General features: G+C 38.6%; 1 protein-coding gene across 1 annotated transcript in view; it reads left to right on the top strand.

The window, feature by feature from the left end:
• PRKG2 (protein kinase cGMP-dependent 2) overlaps positions 1-17,372 on the top strand; it is a 71,778-nt gene that overhangs the window by 7,220 nt on the left and 47,186 nt on the right. The window contains exons 4-6 of the mRNA XM_090036920.1: positions 9,380-9,546; positions 10,744-10,857; positions 16,360-16,465. Of these exons, the coding sequence (XP_089893046.1) occupies positions 9,380-9,546; positions 10,744-10,857; positions 16,360-16,465 (387 nt within the window). The remainder of the gene's footprint in view (positions 1-9,379; positions 9,547-10,743; positions 10,858-16,359; positions 16,466-17,372) is intronic.

Below are 17,372 nucleotides of genomic sequence, written 5' to 3'. Positions count from 1 at the left end.
CGTTACCAGAATGGGATTAGAACTAGTAGACTAGAGGGGCCTGGGCTGAGGAACTGAGGCTCAGGGGTAACTTTAGGTTAATTGACCTTAATTGATTAAAAGACAATGCCCAAAGCCTGCAGAACAGGGGAGCATGCTGGCACAGAGGCTGGGACTGGAGCCAGAGCTATGGGGGAGCTGAAAAGGTAAAAGGGAAAATGGGACTAAGGGAAAGTGTGGGTGTTAAAGAGGGGTTCTAGGTGTGAGGAGCCAGAGGATGGCTCTGGGGCAGCTAGAGAAGTTGCGGGGAGCGGCAGTAGGTGCTGGGAACTGGAGAAAACTGCAGGACAGCCAGGAGGAGCTGGGAAGCTGCTGGGTGGGGGTGACTACAGAAGGTGTGGGGGAAGACTGAAAATAGAGAGATGGACAGCAGAAAATCACAGGAAAGGCGGCAGGAGAGACTGAAAGGTGGCAGGGCAGTGGGAAAGCAGAGAAAGGCAGTAGAGAGTCACAGGGAAAAGGCAGTAGATGGCATGGGAGGCTGAGAAGCAGCAGGGACAGCATGAAAGCAAGGAGAGGCTGAGAGGAGGCAGAAAAGGGCAGATGGAATTGAGAGGAGATTGGGAAACTAGCAGGGGAAGGGGGGCTGGAGCTTAGAGGGGAGAGAGAGAGAACGAGGCTGGAATTTAAGATGCGGAAGGGACTGGATTTCAGTAAAACATGACCTAACTCGGGGTTGCAAATGACAGTGGTTTTATTGAACAGGGGAGATGGTGACACAATGTCTTATTGGTTCCCTTGCACCCCACTCCCCCCCCCCCCACACACATGCACTGGCAGCAGGGGTTAGAGAGGCTTGGTGCAGGGGCTGAAGTCCGCTGAAGTCCAGGAGGGGAGAGAGAGAGAGAGAAAGTCCATATTGTAGGAGGAAGTGTGCAGGTAAGTGTCCAGCCTATCTCAGGCTGGAAAGGGGTCCTTGTCCAGTAGGTGTTGTCCAGAGGGGGGTCGCTAGCAGGGCCTCTAGGTGGGTAGGTGGTATGGTATGGTGCTGGTCCAGATGGAGAGGGCATCCCACTGGGTCTGTCTTCACTGCCCCTTTTTATAGGGGCAGACCTTGTGTGACCCTAGTGACAGGAGGCATGCCCAGGCAAGTGTCGGCCCCTGGCATACTGAGCATGTGTGCTTCATGCAGAGATGTGCAGTTTTGGGTGTCTGTAATGGTGGGGTACAATGGTAGAGTTGCTGGTTCTGCAGGGTCTTTTGCTTTTCAAATGCTGGGTTCTTGTCTCTGTTCCTGGGTGAGGTCCGTGGTTCCTGGATGAATCGATGTGAGGTGATGGCCCAGTTGTTACAGGCCATTCAGTAGAGATACCATTGTATTTCAGTCATTCCCAATCATTCTCATTCATATGGGTACCAATTTGCATGGGAGGGGTACATGACTCATACAGGTGCAGCATGGGATGCTCAGGCAGAGGACACAAGATGGAGGCTTGGCATATAAAATGGAAACTCGACGTGACTTTGGTTCACTTACAAACACAGGCCTAAACCATACAATATCCATATGAAACAATAAAAATCAATACAAAAATGACAATAATAAAATATAAAACAATAACAATCAATACAAACCTAATAATTGTACAATTTAAAACAGTGGATATCTAAAACCAAAAATCTGCTACCAGAATAAAAATGTTAAAGATTATCCTAAGTCTGAGCTCACTTATACTTACCTGTAGGGAATAGAGAGGGAGAGAAAAAGTTGGAAATGGTTGGGGAAGGGGAGGGAATGAATTAGAAATAAATTAAAAAAAAAAAAGAAATGAAAAATTGTGGATTTTGCTACAAGGGGAATCTCTTAGCAGGTGGCAGAGTGACACCCCTAGCCTTCAGTGGAGCTCAGTTGTATTCCTTCAGTTGACTGAGACATTTCTGCTTTCTTTGCCAGCTAAACCATGCTCCATAGCCTAAATTGCATTCTTGCCTGGCTGGAATCTTTCCGAGTAATCTTTTATGATCATTTATGAGAAATTGACTTTGTAACTGCTGTTAAAACTACGTCATGCTGCTAATTTCAGAGCACTGCAAATGAAGTAGGGTGGTTCAAAACAGCTGATTAACAAAGTGCAGTTTTAAAAATTTAAATATTTTAAAGGACAGCGTTATTTAAAATTATGAAAACTTTATCGAGGCTTAAAAGTACAGTAAGCTAATAAAATTATATTGAATAAACTTTAGCAGTACCTGTTTGTTCCCAAAGATATAAAGATTGGTAGACCACTCAGATGGCTGGACATACGGGCTAAGCACCTGGGATCAAATTTTGCTGAAGTGCTAAACCAGCTTTTGACAAGAAGCAATCTCTTTTGCACTAGGGAGTGAGGATTTTATTTTTTAAAAACTTCAGTTGATACACCTTTATTCAGCAACTAGTTTCATAAAGGTTAAGTAAGACACCAATTGGAATAAAAAAAGCAGAAAAATCTTGTTTTCTTCAGATAATTTATAAATAAAAATTGAGACATGAAAGGATGGGATCTACTAATTCTAGTAACTTGAAGGACATGGTGAGCAAAAATCATCAGTTCAGCTCATTAGTTTCATGGGCACTTCCTATGTTTAATATAAATCCGTTGTTTGGAATGCAAAACATATTTTGATAAGGGGGCTTTTCTTCTTTGAAACTCAGGAAGTTCTATTTAACTAATGAAAACATTAAAAAAAAATTGAGTATTTTTATTCAAATTATAATTTCCATAATTTGGAAAAAACAGCTTGATATTCAGTTGTGGTTAGAAATACTGATTATCACCTCATAAATAAGACATGCATCAATAGATGTCTTCTAACACCAATTTTAAAATTTAAGAATCCAAATAATGCATATTAAGCTGCATAACCGCTTTAAGTAATAAATGGACAGTGAATTCTCCTGGTTAGTACAAAGAGGTTCAAGGATACATTTAGTTATAAATCAATATAGTTTTGAGTTATTTTCCTAAAGAAAGTCTGACAACCATTAATGTTGATATGGGAACAAAAGTTATATTGCAGATTTAAATCAAAGTGTCTCTCATACTGATCTATGTCATGATTAAAATTGGTGATATAAATCACTTTGCTTTAAATGAGTCTGCCCTGAAATGAAGTGAGTGTAAAATCTAAGTTAATGCTTACCCAACAACTAACAGACTAAAGAAGAGCCTTGTCCTTTAACCTTGTAACGTTAGTTCCAGTTTTGAAGGGGATGTTTTCTTCATGGTCATTGCTCCTCCTGGAAAAGGGGTGGAGATATAAGTACTGGAAAATAGCACTACTTTTATTAAAATAGCACTATGTTATTTTAATAACATAAAGGAGAAAAATTGAAAATTGAAATTAGTCCTTGTGTTTTATGCCACCGCTGTTAACTCCAGAATGTGGAAACAAAGTGAAAAATTTCCGTTATAAATTGACAGAAGTTGTTATAATTTCCATTATAAATTGACAAAGAGAGTAAGAATGTCTCAAAGAAGCCTGATCTTTCAGGTTGAGAAACTGGTCTTCAACTATGTTTATATGTTATTGACAGAAGGTCAAAAGGATTTTTATAGTCATATGTCTTGGAAGGCATCAATGACTATCAGGGATCCTGGTTTTCCTTGTTTAAAAATTGCATGCTCTCTGATAAAACAAACAAACAAACCCCAAATTCTCTGATTTAAAAAAAAACGTGTGTGTGTGTGTGCGTGTGTGTGTGTGTGTGAGAGAGAGAGAGAGGAATATACACCGTTATAATGTACTTCATAACAAAACAGACAAGCTGCACAAATCCATTCAAATAAAGTCAATCGCATTCTTTCTGCCTCCTCCTTTTCTGATTCTCAATAAATAAATTAAACTGTCAAAGCATGACCTAAAATCTCAGTGTCCTTGATTAGGTGAAATGCATGCACAAATTGAATCTGTCATCATAGTCATGTAAACAGCAGGTTTTCTATTCACAAGAGGGAAAGGTCACTTCTGATGTATATGCACATCCGTGACCTACATCATGGCTACCAGCCTATTTTAGGCTTACAACACTTGACAGAATCCTCAAAGCATTCACCTGAAGGAACAGCTGGAATCTCAATAGGTAAGGAGAAATATCTAATGAAACTAACTTGTGTTCATGGATTTCATAACAGTAACCATGTTGTTTTATTTTAGTAATGCTTATTTTAAAAAAATCCTTTACTAATCCAGGAGGTTGCTCGTTTGAGTAATACAAAGCATGTCTTTGATGTAGGCAAAGCATTTTTTCAGTATTGGTTAATTGATTCATTTACATGTTTCTAATTCACATGAAGGCACAAGCCCGTATAAAACATTGTCATTTTAATAGTATATCATTCCCATTTTATGTTTCCTGAAGGCATTTGTTATCACATAGCTGAATAATGTATTTTTTTTTCCTTCCAATAATAATTTTGCCTCTTTTAAGATCAGACCCAAATCTCATTGATGCTAATGGAAAGAACTCCCATTGATTTCAGTGAGTTTTGGATTACAGCCTTATTTTGTTCATGTTGATCTTGGCTTCAGTGAAGTCAACTGTTATTTTGACACTGACTGAAACAGGATCAGAATCAGGATCAGGCCTTTTTTCTATTACTGAGGTTTTTTTTCCATTTCCCTCCCCCTTTTTTATTTTTGCCCTTTTTATTTCTCTCATCAATGCTTTTCTCTTTTTTTTCACTCTTTTGGACACACTTTAATTTTCTTTGTAACTTGTTTTTTCTCTTCCAGCGTCTCATAAAGCCGGTAAACAGTGAATTGCCTTCCATTTGTCAGCTAATGATTGTCCCAAGTAAATGTAATGTGGAAGCAATATTAAATTCATTATGTTTGTTTCATTAGCTAGTGCTAAGTAAATATAAAACTATGCCTGGATAGTTATCATTATGGAATATTTTCCATATGTTCTTTGCAAAGAGAAGAATTGCTTTTCAAAATTGCACTGACAAATATGAAAGTAAAAATATAGCTGATTTTTGAATGTTAGAGTGCCATATATAGATGTTCTATTAAACAACATAAGCAAAAGAGGCAAGTTTTAAGGTACATAATTCCGCCATATCTTAACTTTTGCATGCTCAACTTAAACACAGTGCGTTTTTTTAAAAAAGTATACATAAAAAGAAACATGTTTATATATTTTCTCTTTCTTCCATAAATAAGAATATTGAAACACATATGGCTTAGATTTTTCAGAAGAAAAATAATCTTTTGGCAAGTATAGTAAGGGTTAACCATGCTATACTAAATATTTTGGAAAGTTAAGAGGAAAGGTGCAATTGAATTTATAGATATTAGAATGTTGTAAATATTGGTAACAATTATTATACCTGTTGCTGTATCAGGGATGTCTTACTCTTAAAGCACCCATAACTTTGGCAACAAAAGACAACATTCTCCCTGAGTCATAATTGTTTTCTTAAATAGATCCAATCCAGATGGTGGCTGTCTATTAAAGCAGCAAAGTCTATAGCTTAATATGTATTGCTATTATTGGTTAGAATTTTATAGGACTACAGTCTCACTTATGGGTAAGATGTGTACGGAAGGTTCCTGCCCAATTAAGGAAGGAGCTGTTTCAGAAGGAAGAGGGTCCTACATTTGTGATTTTATTGAACTTACATTAAGATCAAGTTGTTACAGAACATAAGTCACTGTCTGTACCAACTGTAAAAATAAATGCCACTGTGTTGTAACAAAGTAATTATGTTAACTCCTTTTGAATGCAGCGGAGTTCTTTATGGTTTGGAGCGTCTATGAATGTTCTTTTTGAAAGGCATCGCAACTTTTAGATGAATATTATTAGTGCTACGTATGTATGTATGATAGCAAATAGTTTTGATAGCTTTAATTGTTGTAACTTGCATTTAGAGCAGTTTAAAAAACCAAGTTATTTAGTGTGCTTCCCTTTCCAGCTTGGAAAATATTTTATATTTTTTCAGGGGAAATTAAAATACTGAAAAGTTTTTTAGTCAAAAACTTTGACCAAAGGTTTTTGGCTTTGGGACTTCAAAAAAAGAAGAAGAAAAAAGAAAAATCAAGACTTTCTGTAGAAAGCACATTCTTGTAATGAAAAATATCAATAGAAGATCTTTGACAACCCCACTTAATTCATTAATAAGTATATAAATGTTGTCATGGACTACCAATGTTTTGGAGAGAGGAGTTTCTGCTATCCACCATTTTCTTCTGGACACTTGCCAAGAAGTTGCATTATAGTTACCCCATCTACTGAACTCACTAGCAGCACTTAACATGTCTGTGCCAGAAATGGTAATGATCTCTTCTCTTATAGTATTTACTAGATTAGGAGCGTGGGGTCAGTCAAGCATATTGTTTCTCAAAGCACTGTTTTTCACAGAAGCAGTTTAATAGGTGAAACTATTGTCCCACAAGAGGCGTAACACACCTTTATATTGAAGTGTCACATTTCAGTGTAGGTATCAAAATAGAAATCCCTGCACAGGAAATCCTATTCTCTCAGAGGACCAGTTTCACACCTAGTGTACCTGAAGTCAGGGGAGCAACACTGGCATATACCAATAGAAAATATGGCTTGATGTTTTTGTGAGAAAGTGTTAACTCTTTGTCTGGCATACCACATTCAGAAGGCAACAAACAGTATACTTGCATATTCCATAGCTAATTAGATGGCTTTGTAGGCACATCAGTATTTGCACTATTAGATCTTCCTCTGTCTGATTCAGTTATTATGTGCAGAGGAAAAGCGTGTTCACAAAATAAGGTTTTCAAAACAGGAAATGAAATTAAAGCTTATATTCTAATATCTCTGTATTACCTTAGGGACCATTTACATTTTAAGGGTTTCTATTTCAGCATGTGCGTATGTACAATCCCTGCTTGATTTTGTTTTCTGTTCTCTTATTGTTGCTGTTATTCATTTTCAAGGTTGCTATGAGTAATAAGGTAAATAAATCAATCTTGTAATGGGAAGTGATCATTCACTGTTATATTGTCCTCTAAGCATCTTCCCACATGATTCAGTCATAGAGACAGCTTTATGTTGTTTTATGAATCCATGCAAGTATGGACCTTTGAGGCTTCTGCAAGTCCTAGAGGGATTGTTTCATTAAGCAGATTGACCGTGCATACATAACAATATCACAGGGACTTCAAGACATGGGTTGCCCTCCATTTTAGGTCTGGATAAATATCTGCACACTATAGCAGGTCTAGAAAACCCAGATTATTGTCCCATTCAATTTATTGCATCTTCCTTCTGGCATGAGTTCAAAGCTGCTTTCTAGCTAGTGCTGAATATGAAGGATTGAGTTTGTTCTCTATATCACATTGATGATTTCCAAGTTGAATTCTTGCTCTGAGTTTTAGTTTTTAAGCAATGAGGGACAGAAAGTATGTATGGCATCTACACTCACTCAGCCTTTGACCTCATTGCAGTCCCTGTACCTGTAAGTATGTTTAAGGGAGAAGGGGAGCTTTTTCCTGAATGGTTTTACCCAATAATGATTTTCTGTCCTCTTCCCTCCCCTGGTATGCCAATATTCAGCTACTAAAGGTAGCTGAATTAGATCATGTTCTCCTCTAATTTGCTTTACTTGATTATAATACCTGCCTTACATACCTGTCTCAATTTCAAATTATAATTGAAAATTATTTCAAAGGTATATCAAATTATTTCATTTCACATCTTAACATTATGTCCACTATGCCTTATTCCCTGTGACCCACCTGGGAACTTGGTGATCATTACAAGTATACTTTTATAGTACCACACTGGGCAGCAATACTCTGCTTTTGGCAGACATCTGGATCTCAGTTTTTGTATAATATTAGCATATTGCTCTATATCCAGGAGTACTGTATTCAAAGATGCTGTGAAGATGATGGAGGTATTTGGGCTGTAGACAGCAAAAGAGCTGAATAGTAACAAGATGCTTGTTTGCACACGGATTGGGGTTTAGTCTTCTGTTTTGTAGTCTTTCATCACCAAAGTCCTGATGTATTGGAGAGGAGGAAAAAAGGTATCCATACCAGTCTCTTCCTCCTTCGGGCTCTTCAGGAAGCATGTAGAACCAGTTTCCTGTCTGTATGGCTTTATGGGTGGTGACAGGGAGTGGTTGGAGTCCTAAATTAGTGATCTTTCTATTATAATTTGCAGTGGAAATTAACTCTGGAATCAACATTAAATACCACTCTTTCAGCACAACTACATGTGCACATTTACTGTGCAGTAACCAAAATTACTGCGCAGTATAGATGTGCGTCTACACCTGTACTGCACAGTAAATATGGTGATTTATGCTGACTTGAGTGTAAATTTGATACCTACATTATACAGGTATCAAATTTATGCCTGATTAGTTACTGTGCAGTAACACATGTATAAACACCTTACTGTGCAGTAACACTATGTGAGGACTGACCTGGGACTAACTTTAATCCACACACAGCATTAATGAGCTTTAATGCCTGCATGTGTAGGTGCTAGCCGATTCCTTTTTGTTGCATAGTAATTTACTACGCAGTAAATTTAAGCTGGCATAAATGCACATGTAGACATGCCCTATGTTGTCCTTTTCCTGTGAAGAAGGAGGATGCTGGCTTGGCAGGGGCAGGAGGAGCTCTGGTTTCATACAGAGAGAAGGCAGAAAGCAGAGTGGATTTCCCCTAGATATAAAGGCTTTTTTTTTTCCTGAAGATTTCAGAGCTCTGCTGAGCCTAGAGGCTTCAGCCTATTACTCCCATAAGGCTCTACATCTTTCCTCCTGAAGGCCTGATTCAACACATCCTTGGCAAAGTGATCTCCCAGGGTGTCCCGAGGCTGTTGGAATCTTTTATTTTTATTAATGTGGAAGGAATCACTGTAGGTGTCACTTTCCAGGAACATGGGAAACAGTCTCCAGTGGATATTTAACACTGCTCTCTATGATTTGTGACACTTCTGTTTTCTTGTAGGCCTGACAGCATGCTGTGTAGCAAACTACTGCATTTATTCATAAGATTTTTTTGTTTTTTTATGCATTCCTTTTCCTTGCATGCTACTGCCTCCCTCCCCCGTCCTCCCCCCAGCACACACAGAGCAAGAGGCAGATACGCAGACTTGACCCTGTGGTCAAGTCTGAATATTGACAACACTTATAGATCTTATATCTATTGAAAAGTTTTTGGGATTTTTTAGGAGATTAGAAAGTAAGAGAAAATGCATGTTAGACTTTTGGGAAAATATACCTGAGACATGGAGGGTACTACATATTATTGCTGAATCAGTAAATAACTTGCATAACCAGTGGACTATGTATTGAGACAAAAGTGCAATTAACTCCAGTGTTGTTGAGTCTAAGTTTAAGTAACCCAAGATTTTGCTTTATACCAGTGAGAAAAAACTCATTGCAGATGCCCTGAATAAAAATCTGTTTCTCAAGAGACTAGACCCTCAGCAGATCCGAGACATGGTAGAATGTATGTATGGGAGAACATACCAGCAGGGGAGCTATATCATCAAACAAGGAGAGCCGGGCAACCATATTTTTGTGTTGGCAGGTTGGTACCTTTTACATGTGTTTATATTAGCAGATGATGCAAGGATTATGATGTTATCACTTTCATTTTGCTTTTATATGTGGAAGATACAGCAAATATTGCTTACAGATTGGGATTAGTTTAACTGCTTCCATTGATCTTACTAACTGGTCCCATTTAGATCAGTGGGAGATTTAACCTTGACTTCAATTGTCAGTGGTGAGTGCTTCTGTAAATTTTACCATCATATCATTGCAAAACTGGACAGATTTGAGTTAGTGTGTTATGGGCTTCCTTCATTCGTGTGAAGGGGTACAGAAGGCATGTTATATTATTTTAATATTGCAGGTTCTGTCATATCTTTTTTTCTATATTTTAATTCAAACAGCAAGTAAAATCTGAAATATAGAAAATTGCTGTGTGGTGAAAGGTTTGCCAACATTCTAATAATAACAATTATTATTGTAATTATTATTATAAAAGAATTTTATAAAATTTCTCTGAGCACAATCTTGGCAGGTAAATTCTGAGCTTATAAATCTCAGATTTAACATTTTAAACTACCGTTTTGAAAAGACAAGCTTGTAGTTTAGACATCTTTATCATCCTACACATCAGAGCTCTGAAATAATGTAATTTTGGTATCCTGACATATAGGCTTCTACTATGTCCACTTTTATACTGTCCCTCAAGCAAAATAAGTCACCTTTGCATTGATTACCCTTATATTGGCCTACATTGAACACTTTAGATCCACACATAGAAGGAGTGCTCTTCTCTTGTCACATGCTGGGCAGAACTTGGGCATTTAATCTTTAAACATAACCATCTTTAAAATCCATAGTCCATGCTAGAGTGATGGAGGACTCAGTAAGCTGATACAGGAGTGACTGGGGTGGATACATGAATGGATGGGTGGCAGTTCTAAAGCTGAAAGAATATATGATGAGAGGTTCCACAAGGGTATGTTCCAGGTCCTGTACTATTAGGTATTTCATTAATGGCTTGTATAATGGGACAGAGAGTACAAAATACTTCTCCTTCTCCCTCTCCCTCTCTCTGCAATAGTTCATATTCCTATTTCAAATCCTTATTTTTACATTATTGGTCCAGTGTTGATATTTCAGTTGGTCAGGACATCAGGAGTCTGTTGGTTTGTTGTTTATTTTCTATGTGTAACATGACTTTAATGCTTACTATCCTGGTGACTTTTGACAGAGGGCAGGCTGGAAGTTTTTCAGCAGAACAAGCTGCTCTCCTCAATCCCTGTGTGGACAGCATTTGGTGAGCTAGCCATTTTATACAACTGCACAAGGACAGCCTCTGTGAAAGGTATACATAGTTCATTGATACAATGTTACCAAAAGTGAAAAGTACAAGTATTGTTATAAGGTCTGCATTATGTCCAGGTTCACTTTGAACTTGTTTTTTAATCTATGATATGATGTTTAATATATGATCAATGCCCTGACTACATTTCCAATGAGCTAACATAGTTCTTTCTTTGAGTTATTTCTGCCTGGGGACCTAATAATGCCAGTTCACAAACATACTCCCTTCCTGAACATGACTTTAGAAAGATTATTGCGTATTTCTAGTTTGTTCTTGCCGGCCAAATACACACTGGGTGCATCTACACAAGATGCTTTACTGCACATTAAATTAATCTAATTCACAGTAAAACATCAGCGTCTACAAGTGTGTGGGATTTACTGCACAGTAAATTAGGCTAATGCATTGTTTGCTAGTACTAACAAATACAGGTACTAGATTAACAGTGCATTAGCTACTATGCAGTAGCGCACTGTGTAGATTGCTACCTACACAGCAATCAGCCTAGGCAGCAGAAGGTTGGGGGCGGAGCTGTCCGCAACTCCAGTGCTGCTTAACTCCTGGCTTTCCCATGGAGTGGGAAGCTGAGCTGTGCCAGGATGAGAGAGCTCTGTGTCCCCGGTTTTTGTGCTGTTCAGCTCCCAATTCCCCTCAGACACAGGCAGGGAGCAGGAACTGACTGGGGCATGTATTACATGGGCAGCAGCAGGGCTGATGGGACAGAGAGTTCCCTGTCCTGTCAGCCCTGCCACTGCCCATGCAGCGCTTGACCCAGTCAGCTTACTCTCCCCATGTGTGCCTGGGGGGAGCCAGGAGCTGAGTGGCACTGGGACTGAGGGGAGACATGGTGGGAAGTAGTGCCAGGACTGGGGGGGAACAGGGCTGGTACAAGGGTAATTAGCACCCTAGGTGAACTGTGTACCTCGGTGCCCCCACCATTTCCAATATAGAGGAAAATAAGAAGTCTAGAATGAACTTTTACCTCTGAGATCTTTTCAGAGGTCTTTCTCTCTTTATGAAACCAAAGGTCTTAGACTAAGGTGGAGCTGTAGCTGGCCAGGGCTGTTATTTAGAATGATGTTCCTGTTGTTTTGTTCTGCATATAATTTTGGTGCCCCTCAAATTGTGGTAACCTAGGCGCCCCCCCTAGTTTGCCTAATGGTTGGACTGGCCTGGCAGGGGAAGACATGCCTGGTGGGTAGCAGCACCAGGACTGGGGGGAGGGAGCATGCAAGGGGAAAGGACCGCTGGGACTGGGGGAGGAGATGCAGGGGGCCTCTGCTGTCTCCATTTCAGCCCTTCTATTCTGCACTTGATCTGCCCCAGGCAGTATACAGGGCTTATGACCTTCTTACCCACTGATTGAGCTAGTGGCTGCATTGATTTGAGGGGAATTTTTCCACCTGCTTGTATAACTGCCTAGGTATGCCACCAAATTTCACTACTGGGCATTTGGAGGTGCAGAGGTGGTTAGCCACATTAGTTTGAAGACTGGCAGAAGGTAAGGCAGGTTGGCCTCTTAGAAATTAATTGGTTCAGCGAGGCATTAGGTTTCACAGGCAGCAACCTGCTTTGTATGTGTTAGTAATCGTTGTCTTTCAGGAAGCTTAGAATGGTCATTAAAATTATGTAATGCAGAGTTGACTGACTTATGCTGAACATCACATCAGAGCAGGTTGATTAGGGACTAGCAGTTATACACGATAATAATTGTTTCTTTAGTACAACATACTGCAATATTGTCAACACCTATTGGTCTCGTACGGGTTTGTTTACCTTCAGGGTCTGTAAAAGAAATGTAGTTGTCAGTTACATCTTCAGTTATTTCCTTAATCTTATTTGCAGATAACAGGTCTGACTCTGCACTTGTTTCCCAAACTGGTGTAAATCTGGAGTAGCTCCACTGAACAGAGTTGGTTTTTATGGGTTTTGCATCTGAATTTGCCTGTAGATGACATTGTTGTGACTGAGAACAGCCTTTAATCCAAAGTCCAAGTGTTTTCTGGGCATTAAATACAGACTGGATAAAACACTTTGATGTTATGCTAAGAGTAAATAAAGAACAGTTAACTAGAGATATTCTGAAATTTATGGGATTATGTTGGATATAAAGTCTGGAAAGGATTGTTACAATGGGGTGCAGTTTGGTACAGTGGTAGGGTGCTGAGCTGGAAGTTAGGAGTTGTGTTTCTTTCCCTTCTACTGTGTATACTTGGACAAGTCACTGTACCTGTCCCTGCATCCCTTTCCCATGACACCCTTTTCTGTCTTGTCTATTTAGGCTGCAAATGCTTTAAGGCAGGGACTACAAACTGTTTGTATGTATGTGTGTTATGCTTAGAGCAAGAGGGCCTGACCTCTGTGAGAATCCTTGGATGATACTGAGTGCATCTGCACATACACTTTAATGCCCAGGAGCCTATTTTACTACTCATTAAAGTGGTGTGTAAAAAAACATGATAAATGTGCAGTAGAATAGGCTACTGAGCATTAAGCATCACTAAAAAAGCACGTGCTTGTACTACTGTGCATTCGCGCAGCCTAATATGCATTTATTTAGTACCTCACGGTGCCTGTACATGATCCAGGAGCTTGAAAATGGTGGTGGGGGTGCTTTAACTAAGGCTCATATGATGAGCTTCAGATAAAATACCCTCACTGCCATTTTGGAATGCAGGGACACTGATACATGAGGTACTCCGGGCATTTTAATTGGAGTGGCTCTCAGAGGTGCCCCCTGTCCCCCTTCCCCTTCCCCCTCCCAGAACATGTGTAAAAATGCCTTCATATTGAAAGTACTGGATTTAATGCACATGAGCAGAAGTGCATTAATATACATGTAGATGTGCCCACTGTAATGCAAACATAAAGATTATTAGGTGTGTGTGAAGAGGGCTGTATTTGATTTGGGTTCAGCCTGATTTGGGGGACAGTGATTCAATTAATTGATTTGGATTGCTGTCCCAATTCAATTTGGCCAAATCCAAATCTGAAGATTTGATTCTGATTCAGAGAATCAGAGATTCAGCCATAGACACAGCTTTGACTGTTTTTTCTACGTACCTTGAGGTACCAGGTGTGGCTTGTTAATACTGAGATGGTGAGGCAGATGGAGCATGGGGGAGGGGCCCCCGTGTGCTCAGCGATGGACCCACAAGTGGACTGGAAGGACGCTCCATCTGCCACACCATCTCAGCATTCACAAGCTGTCTGGTACCTTTAGGTATGTAGAAAGAACATATAAAACTGTGTCTATGTCCGAGTCATTGAATCTCTCCAAATTGATTCAGAGGGTTCCAATTCAATTTGGATAAATTAAAAGGTCTTCTGATTTGATTTGGATTTGGAGATTCGGCTGCTGAATTGGGCCAAACCTCTGCTAAATTGAATCGGCGACCGAAGCTTTGCACAGCTCTAAAGGTTATCTAGTCTTGACATCCTGCATGACAGTGTGTAGATTTCATCCTATCATTCTTCTACTACCCCAACAGTTTTGTGGGAGAAAAACATCAAGCTAGTACTGATGGGCTTGATCCCTAAGCTTCAATGTGCTCCCACTATACCATTCCACTTTGGTCAGTACACATTGGTCAGTTTTCAATAATTCTGTGAATTCTACTTGCCTTTTCTCTTGTGTAAATCTCAGTGTACATCAAAGTAAATAGGAACAGAATTTAGTCTTCTGGTATATATATTTTTTTTGAAGTTTTTTTTCCTTTTTCTCTTCTTGTTGGTCCTTTTCTCTGCCTTCAATATAAAGTACTTAAGCATTTTGTTAAATATACTGACTATGCAAATGGAAATGATTACATGTACTTTCTCTCTCTCTCTCTCTGTTGCTGCATGCTAAACAAAACTGCATTGATAAGGTGGTTATTGTCCTTACTGGTGCACTGCTGCATTTAATTTTGTTCTGTATTCTTCCCCTTTGCATGGACTTCATACTATTATCATTGCAAAATAAGTGTTTTTGCATATTGCGATGTCATGTTATTTTAGCACTTTGTTAATATTGATTGGTTTTGAGGAAACCTATTGAGAACCAGAACAGAGTTTTGAATAGTTAAAACACTACAATAACTCAAATGTATTGTCTTCTGGTGTTTTCACTCTCTTTACTTAAGTAGCTAGTAATTTCATCTGTGAACAGGGATTATGGGTTCGTGGCCTAGTAAAACTCTCTTTCCAGCCAGCTTTGAACAAAAGAGGAAGATGAGAGTATTTCCAGCCCAAAATCTCGATAGCATTTGTGCTATGACTCTTCAAGAAAAACTACAAACTTGAAACAGTAACACCTCATTCCTTTGCACAGTGTATTTTTCCTTTCCCATTGTGGTTCATAGGTTACAATTTCTTTAAAACTGTAAAGGTTGCTTGGGGAATAATTAAAGAAACTAGGTTAAGAGTCCCAGCTGACGAGAGTGGAAATACACCTATCAAGATCAAGCAAGAATAGTTGTTTGGGACAGAGGTAAAACAAACAAAAAAACTTGTTTGGATCCACAGACAGTGATATACATCAGCTGAGAATCTACCCATACCACTGAACTAACTACAAAGGTTAGTAGTTTGAATCAGAGTTCAAGGAGTTTAGGAAATAAATGGAACCCTTAAGTGATGTATGCCCTTGGACTTTATACGTGATGCATTACTCTTTCTAAATAAAAACATCCCTTTGTTCCTGGTACAAAATCATTTATTTTATGGGTTTTTTTCTGATATTGTCTTTCAGCATATTTAACATCCTGTCTCATTTGTATGTCCCATAGCCTGTGTAAAATTGTTGATTATGTTATATTTAAGAAGGAAACGGTGTTTAAATTACATTTATCCACCTTGTCAGGTTATGTAGCACTTTCAGATTTTGCATAGCGCTTCAGGATTTGCCCCTTTGGTTTCAGAATCAGGATATGACTTTTAGATGTGCTATTATTAGTTTAATTTCTCTGTAGTGTCTTAAAGCATTTCTAGGAGGTTTAAATCCAGTACTTGTCATTATATAGTCCTATCACGGGATAACTCAGAAAAATCCTAATCCTGCAGATCTTTGTCTACTACGTATTTTAAAGTATGAATCATCATGTTTTATATTTAGTCTAATTTAGAGGTAATTTCTAGCCAAATTGTTGTGCGCTTAAACCTCCAAACTAAACAATGATGACTTGTGTCTCTTAAGCTCTTTTATTGACAATATAACCCAAAATTTTCAAGCACCTGTAATCAGGATTAAATTTTAACTCCCGTTTAAATAGCTTTCTTTCAAAGCAGCTCAGGTTATATGGGAACTGCATGTTTCTCAGCACTTATTAATATCTGGGCATGATTTAGATGTCTAGACATGGAAGCTATGCTGTCATGAAAACCTGGTTTCAGCTGTGGAATGTTTGAATATCTGGCCCATATTGCACAATATGTATAGTACCATATCATAATATTGTAGTATCTTCCAACACATCATTAAAGGAAATTTGTTTTTGTTTCTTTGTTCTGGTCTTCTGAAAGCTATCACAAATGTTAAAACATGGGCATTGGACAGAGAGGTGTTTCAGAACATCATGAGAAGGACAGCACAAACAAGACAAGAACAGTACAGAAATTTTCTCAGAAGGTAATGCAGTTTACATCCCAGGTAACAAAATGAGGTACACAGATTATTCTTGTTGCAGTCTGTTTGGAGGTAATAGCGCAGCCAGTACAACAGTTCAGTAGTACATGTATTTCACAGTGTTGTATGTTTTTCAATTCACAAGATGTGTCTACATGTGCATTAATGCTCCTTTGCTACTGCACATTAAGTTTAGTACCTCTAATATGAGGTACTACATAAATGTGCAGGAGCTGGTGCTACTGCACAGTAGCAAAGGCACATGGTCTTTTTATGATACTTAATGTGCATTACACTAATTCTGTGCACTTGTGTGTTAGCATAGCTTTTGCCATGAGACCCTAATGCACAGTAGAATTAGTCTACTATGCATCTTGTGTAGGTGCACCCACATAAACAATTTTCTGATATGTTAAAAAAGACAAAATATATTTTATATGGGCTGTGCTCTAAGTTAGCAAACTGAAGATGGAATGGCTGGAAGTTCAGGCTGTAAAAAAACGTTAAATGAGAAACAAGGCAAAACGTTTTAAGCACCAGAGTAATTTACTGTTGGAGTGGATTCTTAAGGAAAATGGTAAATTCATCACATCTTGGATACTTTAAATCAAAATGGCATGTCTTTTCTAAATATATGACGTATTTTAAATACAATTTGTTGGGATTGAATATTTTCACTAATTGGTCAGGAGAGAGTAATTCCCTCCATTACACACAAAATGGTAGGTGAAATGGTTTAACCTGTGTGATGCAAGAGATCAGGTTAGAGGCTTACAATGATCTTTTCTAGTTTTAAAAATCTATTACTCTTCATTTTAGAAATTAACCTTTCATAAACTAAAATAACATTATTTTAAACAAATAAGAGAATACAGGTTTCCCTCACTTTATGTGGGTTCTGTATGTATGA

This window comes from Crocodylus siamensis, chromosome 2 (genome assembly GCF_052110815.1).
Source record: "Crocodylus siamensis isolate JL-2025a chromosome 2, ASM5211081v1, whole genome shotgun sequence".
Lineage (NCBI taxonomy): Eukaryota > Metazoa > Chordata > Crocodylia > Crocodylidae > Crocodylus > Crocodylus siamensis.
The sequence above is the reverse complement of the archived record's forward strand: the minus strand, read 5'-3'. Positions and strand labels throughout refer to the sequence as shown.